Here is a 16,887-nt window from a genome sequence, read left to right on the forward strand (position 1 = left end):
GAAAGAGGGGGAGGCCTTCAAGGAGATGGATTGATATGGTGGCTGCGATGATGGGCTCAAGTATAGCGGGGATTGTGGGGCTGGCGCGGGATTGGGCAGTGTTTCGTTCTGCTGTGCATGGGGTAGCTATGAGTCGGAAACGACTCGACGGCACTTAACAACAAAGTGTATTTTTGAAAATATGTTTTTCATTTGGAGCTCATATTAGCTTGATGATGTTTGGTTTTGATGAAAAGTTTATGTTGCATTTGGTAGTTGTGTTACCTAGAGGAACCAGTAAAAAACCAATTGCCATCGAATTGACTCCAACTCAGGGTGACCCTTCTTCCAAGGTGGCTTTCTTCCGAGGTACCTCAGGATGAACTTGAACCTCTAACCTTCTGGTAAGTGGCCGAGCACGTTAACTGTTTGCATCACCCAGGGACTCCGTTACCTGTTGTTGTTGTTGTTGTGTGCCATTGAGTCGGCCCTGACTCACAACGACCCCTCCTTGGGTTTCTGAGGCAGTATCACTACAGAAGTAGATTGCCCAACCTTCCTTCTGAGGAGAGGCTGGTGGGTTTGAACCGCCAGCCTTCTGGTTAGAAGTCAAGTGCCTTAGGCACTATGCTACCAGAGCTCTAGCGGTTCCGTTACCTAGAGGCCAGTATTTTAATCAAAAGACAGACAAGATAAACCAACAAAGAGTTTAGAAATCAAAGAAAGGTTATGGAGGTGTGAAGGAGAAAGAGAAGGGAGGTAGCTGACCAGGGCTACTCATCTTTACCCAGTTTAAAGCCCTCCCACAATGTTCCATTATATTTAGAATAAGCCCTAACTCTTCCCTAAACTGGCCCAACAGGATGCCCTACCTGACCTCTCACCCATGTCTCCTATTACTCTCCCTCCCACCCTTGCATTCCAGCCAAATGGCCCTGTTGGTCTTCAAACAGGCCAAGCACTTGACTGCCCCAAGGCTTCCATGTCAACTGCTTCTTTAGCCTGGCATGCTCTCTGCCATCTTCCCATGACTGGCTCCTGCTGCTCTGTTTAAGTGTCTTATGCTCAGAGAGGCCTTCCATGGTCTGAAGGAGCCACCCACTCACACTCAAATGCAGCAGCTTCTCGCTTGCTGTGATGCCAGAACTTAGAATAGTGCCTGGTACACAATAGGTGCTCAATAGGTATTAAATGACTAGAAAGCTAGAAGGATGGATGGATAGGTGGATGGACCCTGGTCTAACATAGAGAGGCATGTCTTGGTAAGGCCTCTTCATCTTGGCAGATGTCAGAGGGACCTACCAACAACTGGATGACTAAGTATGAGGCTGACTCAGCTGTCACTCAGTGTCGGGCTTCTTTGTAGTCAGGGACCTACACACCTTGGCTGGGCTCTAGGGACTCGGGGCACGGTGAGGACTGCTCCTGGCCAGCCACTAGTATTCTACTGACAGAGGAGCAGAGGCCTGGGTAGCACGTCCAGGGAAGGGCTGATGTAGGGATTTAGGAAATCCAGGCTTCCTGGGGTTAGGCCTTGGCTCTGGAATTCAGGGAGAGTTGAGGCTGCAGGCATGAAGTAGAGGAAACCATATCCGCTCCCTCCAGCATCCTCTCAGAACCTGGCAACTAAAGCTGGGCATCAGCTGAGGCCAGTGGAAAACAGTCCAACACAGGGACGGGGGGAGGCAGGCCAGCGAGTTGCTGGCTTTGCACAGGCTCTTACTCTTAAGAGGAAGGATTCATTCCCTGGCCTGGAGGAGCACCTAATCTGATTGGAAGAGAGAGTTCTAACCTCATGATGACACTACACAATCAGGGTGATGATAATACCCACTGCTACGGAATAAATTCTGACTCAGTGTGACCCCCATTGGGTTTCCGAGGTGGTAAATCTTTATGGAAGTAGATTGTCCTGTCTTTCTTTCTGAGTAGCTGGTGGGTTTGAACCACCAACCTTCTGGTTAGCAGTTAAATGCTTTAGGCACTGTGCCCCCAGAACTGCTTCAGGTGATAATAGAGGCAGATAAAAGTGCTGCATGGACTCCATGGAAGGAAAGAGTGTCAGGGAAGGCTCTCCTAGCAAGCAATGTTGGAGCTGCCTCTTCACTTATAAATGGGAACACATCCCTACCTAGTGGACTAGGGATACAGGCCCCTGCTCCCCCAGCAGAGGGAGCCATGGAGTAGTGAATCTGAATGAGGGAAGGTACATGGAAGGAACCATGCTAAGTAGTATAGTTTAAGTTTGGGGGGACATTGTGTGGATGGGCAAGAGATGGGTAGGGCCCATGAGTTAGAACACGCCAATCCTGAAAGCAGTAAGCACAAGACAGGAGGTTAGAAGGTCACAGCATTGTCAGCATGAGAGGTAATACGTTTATGAACTAAAGCTGTGGGGGAAGGGGCGATTTACCGAACCCTTAATAATGAAAGATGTATGGATTTGAAGACTTGTTAGACTTACAAATGGAAGAGAAGGTGTCCACTCCATTATTGTATACTTTTAGCCTGATTGGGAGTCCCTGGGTGGTGCAAAATGGCTAAGTGCTTGGCTAGCAATCGAGAAGTTGGCAGTTCAAAGCCACCCAGAGGCACCTGGTAAGAAAGGGCTAGTGGCTTCTGAAAGAACACAGCCTTGAAAGCTCTATGGAGCACAGTTCTTTTCTTGCACATATGAGGTTGACATGAACCAGAATCGACTTGATGGCATCTGTTCTTTTGTTTTGTTTTAATTTTAACCTGATTCAGTGGCAAAAAGCAGCGGTGTCCACCTAAAACTAAGTGAAATAAAATGAGGTGTCCATGGCAACATCTGTGCCTGGATTCCTGGGAGGGCTGCCCTTCAGATATCACTGGATGAGAGCCATTCTCAGTGAACATTGTCAGCTGATGGAATATTCCCCTTGGGCCCTTTCATCAGGGCTCCAGGAGGCAACACTCACCTTAGATCGGCACCTCCTTGGCACCTGCTAGTGTCAATCAGCCCTTCAATCCCAGAGGAAGATTTCTGAGATCCTAGGTGGCAGGCAGTCTTCTAAAGAAGGGCAATCCTCTCTTCTCTCCACCCTATTTTCGGGAAAGTCAGCTTGGAGGGGAGACCTGTGGTCAGTGTGGTGGAAGGGGGTAGGATTGGCTGTGTGAGCCTCCTGGTTCCTTACGTGGTCTCCACCTCCCCCCAGGAGAGTCTGTCGACATTGTGGCTTTATCCTTCCTGCCCAGTGTGGTTGCCCCGTGATAGCTTTGCAAGGAAGAGGCTGGAATGTGGCTGACTTGGCATTTCCTAGCACCTCCTCCCCGCACTATGGGGCCTCTGCCACACAGCTGGTGGGGCCCGGACCTGACTCCAGATGGGGCTCAGTTGGTCTGCTTGACTTGGCTAGTGCATCCAGGTCGGCCTGCCTCCCTTTCTCTAAAACTGCTTGGGACAGCAGAACTGGGCCCAAGATCCTGGCCAGAGCAGGTTTACTTGTGGTAAATGGGGCTGGCTCTCCAGCTCTGCATCGCAGCCAAGGCTTGGTGGGGTTGAGTCTGCAGAAGCAAAGCTGAAGGTGGTGGAGGAGAAGGGTAGCACCTGCCACCTCTGAATCTGGGAGAAGACTCAGGTGGGGCAACTTTAGAGAGGGACCTGGCTCTTAGGGATTTCCTCATCCCTGGAGGCAGGCGGCACTGGGGCAGCCTCCAAAAAATACCAGAATTTTACTGAACCACAACCTTCCAAAATCTAGAATTTGGTATCATTTGGGTGTGTCTTTTGTAGTCCTGGGTAGTGCAAGCAGTTAAACATTTGACTACTAACCAAAAGGGTAGTGGTTCAAACTCACTCAGAGGAACTTTGGAGACAGGCCTGATGAGGTCCTTCCAAGAGGTGACAGCCTTGAAAACCCTGTGCAGCAGGTCTTCTCTGCACACATGGGGTTGTCATGAGTCAGAACTGACTCGACAGCAGCTGGTTTGGTTGGGGTTTAGTTTCCATGCCCTATGTAAGAAAACTTGGATATTCTATATGCCCAATGAGCCCTTTCAGTAGAAGTGGAGCTTCACCTGTAGGGAAGCCTATAGCATAGACCAGCAAATGCTGTTATAGTGATCTTAAGGAACCATGGCACCTTCTAACTTAGAGTCCTCAGCCTTTGCCTAATGAGCAGCTTTGCATTCAGAAGTTCTGCTCTCTGATTGGAGTATATGTGTACACTTGATAGAGAGAGGTGGGGGTCTGATATCAGTGTAAGCCTTGAGTTGGGAGTGCAAGTTGCAGATGTTTTCCAAGGAGGCTACTTCCAAGAAGCTGCAAGAGCAGGAGGGATCAATGAGGTACAGCTTGGAGGGCAAATAAGTGGTAGGGAGTCCAGCTATGGTGAAAAGCACTCCAACAAAGATTGCTTGAGAGATTTCTGGAAGACTCTGGGGAGGCCTTCCTGCTCTGCCCCTTTCCAGCACCCCATAGGAAAATCTCAGCTTCTCCTTCCTTAATAGAGGTTCCCTTGTGTTTTTTGCACATGCCCACTGCTGGTCTGGTCTGCGAGTGCTGTACCAAGACTCCTGATAGATCTCAGTCTTGACCAGGTCTTGTGTAAAGCATGGTAGATACCCTGCTGCCAAGCCCCGCTCTGGCACCTGGGGCTGCTGCCAAGCCAGAAACCTGATTTACAGAGTTTTCAGTCAGCTCTCTTTAGGAGCTTTCTCTTTTCTTGTTTATGTTTTGTTGGAATCACAGAAATGAACCTCAAACCCCTCCCAGCTGCTGTCTTATCTTGTCTCATCTTCTTCAAGAAGCTTCATGCTTACATGTTCTTCTGGGACCATCACTGAAGTCTTTCTCCCTCTAGATCAAAGATTCTTTACCTGAGTCCAGGACCTTGGATGGGATTTAGGAAGCCCATTAATCCTCTAAAATCTGCAGCCTTCCATGTATATGTATGTTTTTCTAGAGAGAGGGGTTATAGCTTTGTTTAGGTTTTCAGAAGGGTTTTTGATCCCCTAAAACTAAAATAAAAATCTTGTTTTAAATTCACTCGGAGCTTGGGCTGGCATAGGTGCTGGGTTCCAAAGCAGAAGCCTAGTTCAGATCAGCTTCACCTGTCGAGCTGGGGCTCTGTTACTTGGAGGGGCTTTCTTGAGGCCCCAGCAGTCCAGAGGTAGAGAGTACTACACTGGCTGGAAGAGGGAGTGGGAAGGACTGCCCCAGGGTGGACTGTCACTTCCAGAGGTGTCCTAGGGAGCCCAGAGGCACTGCTTGAAGAGGACCCAGAATGTTCTCTGAGCATCTCAACCCAGGCCACTCACTGCAGGGGCCAGGTCAGGAGGTGGGGGCGTGTGGACCAGAAGTTAGAAGTTATAAGCTCTTTGCTGGGGTTCTGATGAGAGCTAGGAGGAGAGCAACAGAGTCCTCCTACAAGAGACACAGGGCAGGAAGAGAGACTTGGAATAAAGGGAGGGAAAAGGGAGCAGGAGCCAAAGATGATCAATCTCTGGCATGAAGGAAACTCTTAGAGGTTGTAAAGTGGGGAGAAGAACTGCTTCCTGCTGGGAAATAGCCCAAAGGACGGTGGGGAGAGCTCTAGCCATGGAGCTGCTGAAAGCTGGACAGGCGGGAGTGGGAGCACATGTTGGAGGGAGCATACCTCCCCTGGCAGGGTGTCTGGGCAGGATGACCTCATCCCTTCCATCTGACTGAGGCTTTATTATTCCAGGCTCTAGGTAGACATTACGCTATGCTGAGGCTAGAGGTGAAAGGAAGAGGTGCTCGCTTGTGCTTTGGGGCTTTCGTGGCCCCCCGGTGGGAGGGGTAGAGAGGGCAAGTGTTGACCACCTCCCCAGTTGCCTGTCTTAGAAATGCTTCAGTGGGTGTAATGGGAGATGCCTTCCTCGGGATTCCTACCTCTCCTCCATCGCAACCCCCTCACGTGGAGCGGAAGGCAGAGGCAGGCAGGGCACTCCAAGAGGGCACTCTTCAACTGTGCAGCCAAAGTCCTGATGGAGAAGCTTTCTGCCTGCCCTCCTGGCGTGCACTGCTGCAGGGCAGCCTGTAGGAGCGGGTGTTACAGGTAAAAGAAACCACTAAAACTAGTTGCCATCGAGTTGGCTAAGGCTCACAGTGACCCCATGAGTAGGGTAGCGCTCCCTGGCATTTTCAGCAGCTGATTTCTCAGAAGTAGATCACCAGGCTTGTCTTCCGTGGCACCTCTGGGTGGACTCAAGCAAACCCCCAAACACTTGATTAGCAGCCAGGGCTGTTAACCATTTGCATGACCCAGGGAGTACAGAGAGACATTGCAAACACCAAATTCCATGTACTGAGAGAAAAATCTGAGCTCCACATTGAAGAGTGTCATGCCTATTTTGGAGCGCTCCAAGCCCTGTTTCCATGACAGACAAAAGAGATTCCCAAAGAGCCAGAGGCAGATGGCAGACTCCACAGTGCCTCTCTCACACCTTCCTCCAGGTGCTCCCTGGGTTAAGCCTGTCAGAATGGGGTGGGGCTGGCAGATCCACTAATTGCACCTCCTTGGAATCAGTTCAGGGTGCCAATGGGGACATGTGCAAGGCAGAAATCGAGGCAGTTGGGATTCCTGGGCTTTTTTGTAATGAAACTTCTTTTCCCCTAAACTTTGAGGCCGCTTGTGGGTGGAAAGGAGAGGAGGTTTCTTGGTTCCTTCATAGGGAAGGTTTCAGAGGTGGTAGCCTCCCTGCTGGGAAACTCAGCAAATACCATAGAAGACAAGATGCCACTGGCAAGTGCCTTGAATCTTTTTCTTAACAGATGTGAACCCTTGAGCCCTGGTCTGGGACCCTTGTGTGGCAGTGAGCCCCCTTTTCCCAAGTCCCTGCTTCTTTCTGTGGTGATACACATGAACTCTATACCCAGTGTCCTACAGACCAAGCATTTGAATGTATGGATCTCCCAACCTATTCCTTTCCCAAGGGAAACTTGCACAGGAACTTTAGTACAAGTGCCTCAACCACTGACTCAGTGCCAACCCCTAGAGGCCTGGGGTTCATGGGACTCTGTCCTTTGGGTCAGAGACCCTAGTTACCACTCTGGAATAGATCCATCATTGGCTTTTAAGTTTGTAAATATTAGTTATCTATCACCTTGAATCCTTTGGGGACAAGGTAGAGCATAAATAAGCAAATAAAATGGGTGGTGAGGCCATCGTGTACAGTTATACATGTGGACATTGATCTTGGAATCTTCCGGTCACCACCTACACATGACTGTGTTAAACATGGTCACTGCTGTGCAGCTCCACACTGGGTAGCTTTCTGGTTACCTGAGTCCAGTATTTCTCAGCCCTACTTACTTCAAAACTCTGGGTGTGGAGACTCACCCCTTATAGGTCTACAGCTTGATAGTTTTTGAACCTCTGTTTATATCCATTTCATCTGCCTCCTTCTCTCAATTGCTACTGCACTTGGTACCCAACAGTGATAGACCATGGACACTTCACCATCTATATTTAATTGTCACTGCTTGCTTTCAGTGTTTTGGCTCTGTCTCATGGAGGCAGAGAAATCTTGAGGCCAGAGGCTACTCCTCCTGCTTTGGAAGCTGGCCTGGTGCTGGGTATGGTGGGTATGGAAAAGGGCTTCTCCATGTGTTCCTATCATACCATGTATGGAAAATACCTTTCCCATACTTGTGAGCATTTATGAGGACACATGTTCGTATGTGAAGGGCAGCTTACTTAGCAGTGGACACTAGACCAGGAGAAGGACAATTTGGATTCCAACTGTGGTTTCTCAGGTAAATTAAATCCAGTCAATATGTCTAGAGTACCTATCTTGTACAAGAACATTCCTGGCTATGGTTGAGGGTAAGGTAGTTTCATGTAATATAGAATCACTTACTTTGGGACCCTCAAGAAATGGATCATCCAGTCTTGGAACTTGAGTTGGAGAGGGTGGCTTGATTCTGTCACATGCTGAGCAGGTCTGGGAGGTGTTTGGTAAGCATACCCTGGCATCTATCTATGTTAGGGGAAAATCATGGTAGGGCTGATGCTTCCTGCAAGATCCTGAGCAGTGTTCTCTGGGATGGGGTATCTATCTGTGGCCCAGGTTCACTGAGCCAGACCCCAGCCACACCCTGGAAGAGCGCGTGGTGCACTGGTACTTCAGCCAGCTGGACAGCAACAGCAGCAATGACATTAACAAGCGGGAGATGAAGCCCTTCAAGCGCTATGTGAAGAAGAAAGCCAAGCCCAAGAAATGTGCCCGGCGTTTCACTGACTACTGTGACCTAAACAAGGACAAGGTCATCTCTCTGCCTGAGCTGAAGGGCTGCCTGGGTGTTAGCAAGGAAGGTAAGTGCTCTCTCCTTTGCTCCTGATCCCAGCCAGGCTCAGGGACCAAGGCCTCCCCGAATAAATGAGGTCACAGGTACTCATTTCTTCAGCTGTTTCCTGAGAGTGTGTTACATTTTATGCTAGATGCCTGATGGAGTGGCAAAATTGACCGATAAGGTCCCTATCCTTACATAGTCTACTGAAGAGTCAGATATTAAGCAAGTAATTACATTAATTGTGATAAATGCTATGGGAATGTATTAGTTAGGATAGGCTGGGCTGCTGTAACAAACAGACCAACACATGTAATGGCTCAACACAGTGCAAATTTTTTGTCTTGTCCATATTATAGTTAAACATTTCAGGCTATGATACTGTGGGGGGTAGTGCATGGGGCAGTGACAGTGTAGATTGCTCCATGCAGTCAACCAGGGTTCCAGGCTGATAGTGGCTCTGCTATCTTCATCACGTGGTTTCCAAGCCACCTTGGGGATCATCTTCATTACCAGTCAAAGAGTAAAGCATGAGGAAGTGCATATCGGGGAGTTTCAACCCTGGACGTGACACACATTACCTCTCATATTTCCCTTCCTGGACCTTGGTCATTAGACTACAGCCAACAGTAAGGAAGTTTGAGAGCCCAGAAAGAAGAGAAGAACATGGATTTTTATGAATACCTAATAATCTCTGCCATAGTAGAGCAAGTGTGGAGTGTTGTAAGAACACACATACAAAAAACAAAAAACCACTCCCACTGCTGTGGAGTTGGATCTGACTCATAGCGACCCCTCCTTGGGTTTCCAAGGTGGTATCATTATGGAAGTAGATTGCCCAACCTTCCTTCCAAGGAGTGGCTGGTGAGTTTGAACCACCAGCCTTCTGGTTAGCAATCAAGTGCCTTAGGCACTACGCCACCAGAGCTCCCAACACACATAGGAACACACGTAGAAGCCCTTAATCAGCTAAGGAAGTAGGTGATATTGGGAAGCTTTGTGAAGAAAGTGATGTCTAAACCAGAGGCCAACAAGCCATAGCCTGTGGGCCCAAACCAGTCCAGGCCTGTTTAGAATGGCCCATGAACTCAGCATGGTTTTTGCATTTCTAAGGGGTTGTAATTAAAAGAAGAATATACAACACATATTGTATATGACCTACAAAGCCAAAAATATTTACTATCCAGTCCTTTATAGAAAAAGTTTACCGACACCTGGTCTAAACTAATATCCAAGGATTGAGTGAGAGTTGGCCAAGCAGAGAGGTTAGAGGAGGGACGGGAGCTCCAAGTTGAGGTGTGAAGATCTAGAGGTGAGAAAGAAGATTTTTAGAAGAACTTGAAAGATGTTAATATGATTGAAACTGTATATTTGAAAGTGGCAAGAGAGGGGAGGATACAGGAGAAAAGGTAAGTTTGGAAAACCTTTTAGTCCTTGTGAAAAAGTTTAGACTTTATAACAGCAGTGGAAAGTGTTGGAGGGATTCAACCAGAGAAATGCTAGGATTGATTTTGCTTAAATTGTTCTGGCTACATTGTGAAAATGGATTGGAGATTATCAAAGTAGGGTCATTTAAAAGGAGTTTGTGGTATTGTCTGGGTAAGAGGTGATAGTGGCCTAAGTTGTGAAAAAAGAGTGAGGGATGAAGAGAAGTGCGTCAATTCAAGAGACACATAGACAACTGCAGGACTTGGTGAGTGAGTGGACATAGGGACTGAGGATTGGTTTGGGCAGCTGAAGGGTGGGTCCATTCACTGAGCTGGGCAACAAGGAAGAGAGAGCAGAGTAGGTGTAGAAGGATGAGGACATATAAAGAGTACAGTTTAGATGTGGTGAGTTGGATGCACCCAAAGGATGAGTGGGTGGTAGTGCAGGTGAAGGATCTAGGCTGAAGATGCAGGTTTGAGTGACACTGGCTTATTTAAAATGGAAGCTTTAGAAGAGCTGAAATTGCCTAGGGAGAGATTTTAGTATGAGAAGAAAACAAAGACTTTTACATTGTTCTAACCCTGGGTTATCAGTGTAAATCCAAAGAGTAGCATGAAAAGTCAATGGGTGATCACAGGTACCCAGCCTTAGGACCTGTCCTCCTCCCTAGCTCAGTTCTGGCCCTGGTTGGATGCTAACTGGCATGTGACCCAGGGTGAGTTACTTCATCACACTGGGCTCCCTGTTAGATGAACATGCCTGCCCCTGCTTTTTAGTTTCTCAACATATGGAGAAAGATTTTAATCTACTTCAAAATGATTTATTTAATCGATAGGCTTAGGGGCACTGCCAACTTCAGGCAAATGAGAGATTTGTAAATCCCATAGTATTGAATCTCCAGTTGAAGTCCTTGCTCTGCCACTGACTAGCTCTTTCACCACATACAGATTACTCAACCATTCTGTGTTTCAGTTTCTTCATCTGTAAAATGGGAGCAACAATAGTACCCACCTCATAGGGAGATTGTGTGGATCAGGTGGAGTAATAAATGTTATACATTTATTATAGTGCCTGTGACATTGAAGGACTTCAATAGAAGTTCAGGGTTACCATTCTTCTTCATATGATTATTATCTCTGGAAATAGTACTTATCAACTGCATTGCAGTTAACTTTTCTGATTCCTTCTTGAAACCATAAATTATGTCTTATCTTTTCAATTCCTGATGTCTAGCACAGCACATGCCACCTAGTAGCAGCTCATTCAATCCTTGTCAAATGAATGAATGAATGAATGAATCAGGAGGTTGTCCCTGGTGGCAACATCATGCTTTGACACACTTGGATTCTGTGTTCATTTAGCAGAGCACAGGCAGAGGGCCAATGCTAGGAGAGACCATTCGATTTCAGTGAAGACCCCAGCCCTATCCACAACACTTCTGTGCTGAGTGGTGCCCCTTCCTGTGGTGGTAGTTCTGGTCCACACAGCACATAGAGGCCAAGGGAAGGCTCAGGTCCACAGAGCCCAGGGAGGCCTCCTAGCCTTCTTCTGAAGCCTTGCCAGGCATAAGGTCTGAAGGAGGCATCAGGGAAAACTATGTGTCAGAATATGGTATTTGGGGAGCAGTGCTCACACAGATGTTCCTCGGCTCAGCTGAGTCACTGCGACAACTTTGCCCTGAGAGGCCCCTTGGTGATTCAGAGTTCATTTGTCATCTTTCTTGGCTCAACACCTTCAGCCTACCCCTGTGACCTCCTCTACCCCAAAGATGGGACTAGGGGAACTATAGGGCTTTGGGAATCAGTGTTAACCCTTGAATGAAAAGTGTGGCTAAGGTTATGGTTGAAAAATATGGCAGGGTGCATGTGTTGGTGTATTTGTATATGTGTGTCTGTGTGTGCTTGTGAGCATGTCTGTGATTGCATGTGTCTGCACATGTCTGAGTGTGCAGTTGTCTGTAAGCATGTGTGCATGATCTGTGCACATGTGTGCATATGTCTGTGTGTGTGATGGAGTGAGGGAGAGCAGAACATTGGGGTAAGGGAAAGAAAGGTGTGTAGGATCAACTAGCAGGAGGTGAGAGGAGGCTGCACAGATTTAAGGTCTGTGGAGGAAGTTGAACAGAGTAGACTCTTTTCACTGCATGTTTCTACACACACAGCACTGGTGTAGGCCCCTAGAGTCTTAGAGCCGGAAGGCTCCTTAGATGCTCTAGTCCATTTTACAACTGCAGAGGCTAGGCTAGGCTACCAGAAGGACAGCAAGATTACATGTGCGGTAGCATCGTTGCTGGTACTTGGAGCTAGCCTCAGGGTGCCCAGCCAGACCTCTGTCCCCTCCATGAGAAAATCTCCAGAGTGTTTGAAGATGGTCTCTTGTGTGAGAAGGTCAGTCTTCCTTGCTTGAGGAAGGGCAAGGGAGACCAAGACTAGTGGTGAGTCCCGAGAAGCTGACCTAGCCTTGGGAAGGTGTGCAGGAGTGGAGGCTGCTGGGGGGAAAGAGTCACTGGCAACCGGAGGGAGGAAGGCTAAGGTTTCCAGGCAGATGGTGCCTGCAGGAAAATGGATGAGTGTTGTGGAGCAGAGCAGAGGTGAGGGTGGGGAATCTATGATCTGTCTTCCTTTAGGTGTGGAGGGAGCTGTAGGTAAGAGCAGAGGCCCTAAAGTCAGATGGACTTGGCTTTTAATCCCACTTACTAGCCACCTACTAGCTCTATAATCTGGCAAGCTCCCTGTTCTCTGACCCTCTGTTTCCTCATCTATGGAATGGAGATGACAGTATCTACCTCTTAGATCTGTTGTGAAGATTTAACAAGGTAATGGATGTGAGGAGCCTAGTATAGTACCCAGCACATATGAAATGAACAAAAGAACATTTTACTAATGGAGAATCATAGCCATGGGCTGAAGACATGACTACCAGCTTCCCTGGGCCCTTGCTGTGGGGAGCGCCAAAACAGCCACCCACCTGAGCAGATAGTAGGTAGCTGTCCAGGGATGGAGCCATGTGTTGGTCATCTGGTATCACGTGGTGCCCTCTGGTGGGCCAAGAGGGGCTTGCATGCTGAGTGGGGTTTGGAAGGGGTTGTGGAGCTTGGGGATGAGTGTAGCTTTGGGTTTGAGAATTTTGGAAAACGCAGCATGAGCAAAGGTGCTTTTACCACTGAACTGCTCGCTGGAGAGCTGAGTTCTCTGCTTGGCATGAAACAGGCACTCTGTGGGCCAGGGCTTCTCCTGAAGGAAAGAAGAGTCTCTTTCTTGACTGGTTCCAAGGTAGAGACTAGTTCCTCGACGTTTGAGAAATGCTTACTCTTCCTTTAAATTGTGTGAGGTTGCCTGCCCCCCAGGGGTGGCTCTTTCACCCTGCACTCCCAGCTGGTAAAGAGCAGGGGTTCCAGAGGCAGATAGCCCAGCTGTGCCCCTGCTTCAATGCATCATGGCTGTCCCACTGGGCGAGTTACTTAACATCTCCAAACCTCTGTGTTATCATCATAAAATGGGGATAGTTGTATAACTGCCCTATAAAGTTGCTGTAAGGATGAAATGATGTGATATAGGTATGGGGACTAGCACAGTGACCCTCTTAAAATGAATGCTGCTTACTACTGGCTGGGCATTTCGTTTCAAAGTCTCAATGTGGTGGTGGGGGCTGCTGTAGGCCTTCTCTTCACAGATGTAGAACTTTCTGCCCACTGCTGAGAGAAGCAGCTGCCACGAGAGCAAAGAAAGATGGGACTTGGAGTCAAGCCACCAGGCATCCTGGTCCAGCCACTGCCCAGCTGCCTGGCCTTGGGCCGACCACTCTTCTCTTTCCAAGTTTGTTTCCTCATCTGTAGAATTGGACATAGGAATATCTAAGAGCCTGACCCACAACTGATCATGACAATGACACAGGACCGGGCAGGTTCCGTTCCACTGTGCCTTGAGTTGGGGGCTGACTCAGTAGTAGCTAGTAACAACAACATCCCCACCACCACCAGCAGCTGTGCTCTGCCTCTCTCTTTCTCAGCTCTAAAGGAATACTGACATGACTAGAGGGGATTTGGAGTTTGATGATCCCTGGATGGGCTTGGGTTCTCTCAGAGCCTTTTCTCTACCTCCTGTGAGGGAGCAGTCATGGTCTTAATTCACCTCTATACCTGGACCAGAGAGGTCAAGTGGCATGCACAAAGTCACACAGACTTCCAGGGCCCCACAGAGTTGGTCTAGTCCTTGCCTCCCCAGCACCCTGGTCCTCCTACAGGACACCTGGGCCCTGTAGGAGCTGTCACAGCCAGTCTGCAGAACAGCTCAACACTCTCTGGGGAAGGGCAAGTGTTAGCAGCAGGCCTTGGACCTTGTGTAGGTCACTTGGTTGCTCTGGGCCTGAACAAGATGATTGCCAAGATTCCTTCCAGCTTACAACTTGGGGAACTAGGACTCAAGAATGTTATGCAAATGTACATCAGAACCAAAGCCCTTCTTAACTAATAGCTGAGGATCCCAAAGGGAGTCCCAGCAGGAATCTGGCTTTGTGGAAAAGGGACTTTGTTTAAAGGTATTGGCTAGCAGTGGGCTCTCCCAGGTAGATCAAGGCCATGAACATCCACAGAATAGGTAGCTTGACCATAAACTTCTGACTCCCAAGTCCAGTTTTCATTCTGGGGGTCAGAGAGGGAGGAATCCAGGTAAAGAACAGGCTCTATCAGTTCAATGGTCAAGACCACCCAAGTCACATCTGTTCCTCTTTGTTGCAGGTGGTAGCCTTGGCAGCCTCCCTCAGGGAAAACGAGCAGGCACAAACACATTCAGTAAGTTTCCTTCTTTCTTTCTCAGGCTTCCTCCTTCCTCTGCAAACCCAAATGCAGCTTTGTTAGTGCAGGAGCAGGAGTGTTGGGTTGGAAGGGTTGGCCAAATTACTTAAACCCATTTCCATTGTTTGCTAAGGATACAAGAGAAAGATTGGGTTAATGTTAAGTGGATCCTGCCCTTCCAACTTATAAGCAAGCCCCTCCCACTTCTGCCACTGGTTGAAAGGCTGGCATATCCATGTAGTGTGATGTATACAAAAGGCACAGCCCTCAACCTGTCCTTACTGGGCAAAGTTTAGTTCTCCAGAGTCAGACTTACTGCACTGGCCATTGTGATGCCTCACAGTGGCAAAGGACAGTCTAGTAAAGCATGATGGGGTCATTTGCAAGTCTAGGTTACCTGTTCCACACCCCAGCTTTATCTAACAGCAGGTGGGAAAGTCTGCTCTTGGGGGGAAATTGATGTATGTAGCTTGATTTCTCATAAACCCAGTTCTAACTTCTTCTTACTTACACCTCCCCTTCTTTCTGCACCCTCCCTCCCTCCTCAGTAGGACGCCTTGTCTAAGGAGCAGAAAACCAAAGGGCAGTTGGAGAGTCCAGGGAGACAGGATGGACCATCAGAAATCTAACCTTCGAAGTTGCTCATGGCCCAGCCACATCCCATGTAACATAAGTGATGCCCACCTTGTTTGCACTTTTAATAACTCTTGTTTGTGTGTTTTGTTTTTAGTTTCATTTTTAAACACCATTATGTAATGCCACAGTGGGGAAAGGAAAGGGAAGAAAGACTGTGTATTCTCTCTCTTATTTTAAGTTTTTGGATCTGCTACTGACAACTTTAGTTTATTGGGGTGGGGGGCATGGTTGGGATTGAGAAGAAAGAGATTTATATACTGTATATAAATATATATGTAAATTGTATAGTTCTTTTGTACAGGCGTTGGCATTGCTGTTTGTTTATTCCCATCCCTCTCCCTGCTGTGGGCAGTATGGGTTCTGGACATGCGGTCCAGCTTTCTAGAACCCAGGACTCTATCCCCAGCCCACCTGTATTCTTCTTAGAGACTGACCCTCATGTCCATGCAGATGTGAGCCCTGCAATTATACTGCAGATTCCATTGGTTCTCTTCTAGGTGCAGGGAGAGTACTGCCTCATGCCATTAGCTGTCAAAGCTGGCAGGTCATTTGATCCTTGACCTTTTCCAAGGGAAGTTGTGCTGGGGAGAAACAGGACTTGCCTCCAGAGGGGAAGGTTGCAGATCACCTGAGTAGCCAGCACAGGCACTGGTTCTCCCACACCCCATGTGTCACTGCTCTCTAGACCTCCAGATGGCCTGGAATCAGTGGTCATACCAGTATCGAGTGACCCATTGGGCATATTATCCTCAAAGGATTTGCAGTAAATCAATTTAAACATTTTCCTCCATGTCTACCATCTACATTGTGTAACGCACCACATCAAGCATGAGAGGGAGGCAAAGATGAAAAAGACACACAGTAGGACCTTTAATTCAGCAGCTGTTTAATATTTACGCAGTGGGAAGAGGACAGAAAGTCTGCATTGGTGTGTACAGTGCCAATAGGACAGCAGAGGAGCTGAGAACACCTCTCACCTCTCTGCAAGTCCACAAATGAGACTTCCCGAGACACAGCTCTGAGAAGACTGGGGTCACATGGGTTCTACCTCTCTCTCTCTCTCTCTCTCTCTCTCTCCTGTATCCCCCACTGCCACCCTCAATGGTCATTACAAGCCTGAGGGAAGAGTTGGGTCAGCCACTTTGATGGTAACTCAACAGTTGCTATTTTTTAAAAAATCCAATACTGAGGTTCTTGCTACTCCCTCAAATTTCCTTAGGATGTCCAAGCTATAGCCATTTCCAGAAGTAAAATTGACCTTGAGTCTCCCTACTTCTGCCTCCACAAGGAGTGTAGAGGTAACAGCCCAGCTATGAGGAAATCCAGGCCTAGTTTTCTGCAGATTTTTTTACGAGGCTCCAGGACGGGCTGCCCAGCCTTCTGGTCAGATGCACATCTTCCTCTGCCCAGGAGAGAGTGTTCCTTCAGACAGCTTTCAGTCAGACAGCAACGAGTGATGTTAGTGCCTCTTCCCATGAGCAGCCGCAGGCAGTGAGGGAAGTCTGGTAGCCCAGGATTGGTACCCTCAAAGAATTGCTCTCAGAATCTGGCCTTATCTTATATTCCATTCCAGTGTTCCCATAAGGGCATCTGCCTTGGCCAACTGTTTATCCCATTTGGGTCTGGAAGGAAGGCTTTGGCACTTGAAGCACTGCCAGCCAAGTGCCCAGTGGGGAGAAGCATGGCCTTCTTGGTATGGGACCTGATTGGACCTCAGGTGAGAGAACCTTCTGGCTGTTTTGGTGAACGTCTTAGAGGCTTCTCAGGGGTAACT

General features: G+C 48.2%; 1 protein-coding gene across 1 annotated transcript in view; it reads left to right on the forward strand.

Moving 5' to 3' along the window:
* The window catches only part of SMOC1 (SPARC related modular calcium binding 1), a 204,447-nt gene extending 189,405 nt beyond the window's left edge, over positions 1 to 15,042 (forward strand). Inside the window, exons 11-13 of the mRNA XM_042781149.1 lie at positions 8,038 to 8,282; positions 14,421 to 14,474; positions 15,029 to 15,042. Of these exons, the coding sequence (XP_042637083.1) occupies positions 8,038 to 8,282; positions 14,421 to 14,474; positions 15,029 to 15,042 (313 nt within the window). The remainder of the gene's footprint in view (positions 1 to 8,037; positions 8,283 to 14,420; positions 14,475 to 15,028) is intronic.
* Positions 15,043 to 16,887: the final 1,845 nt, after the last annotated feature.

Source organism: Orycteropus afer, unplaced genomic scaffold (genome assembly GCF_000298275.1).
Source record: "Orycteropus afer afer isolate SDZICR_OR568_19922 unplaced genomic scaffold, OryAfe1.0 scaffold00088, whole genome shotgun sequence".
Classification (NCBI taxonomy): domain Eukaryota; kingdom Metazoa; phylum Chordata; class Mammalia; order Tubulidentata; family Orycteropodidae; genus Orycteropus; species Orycteropus afer.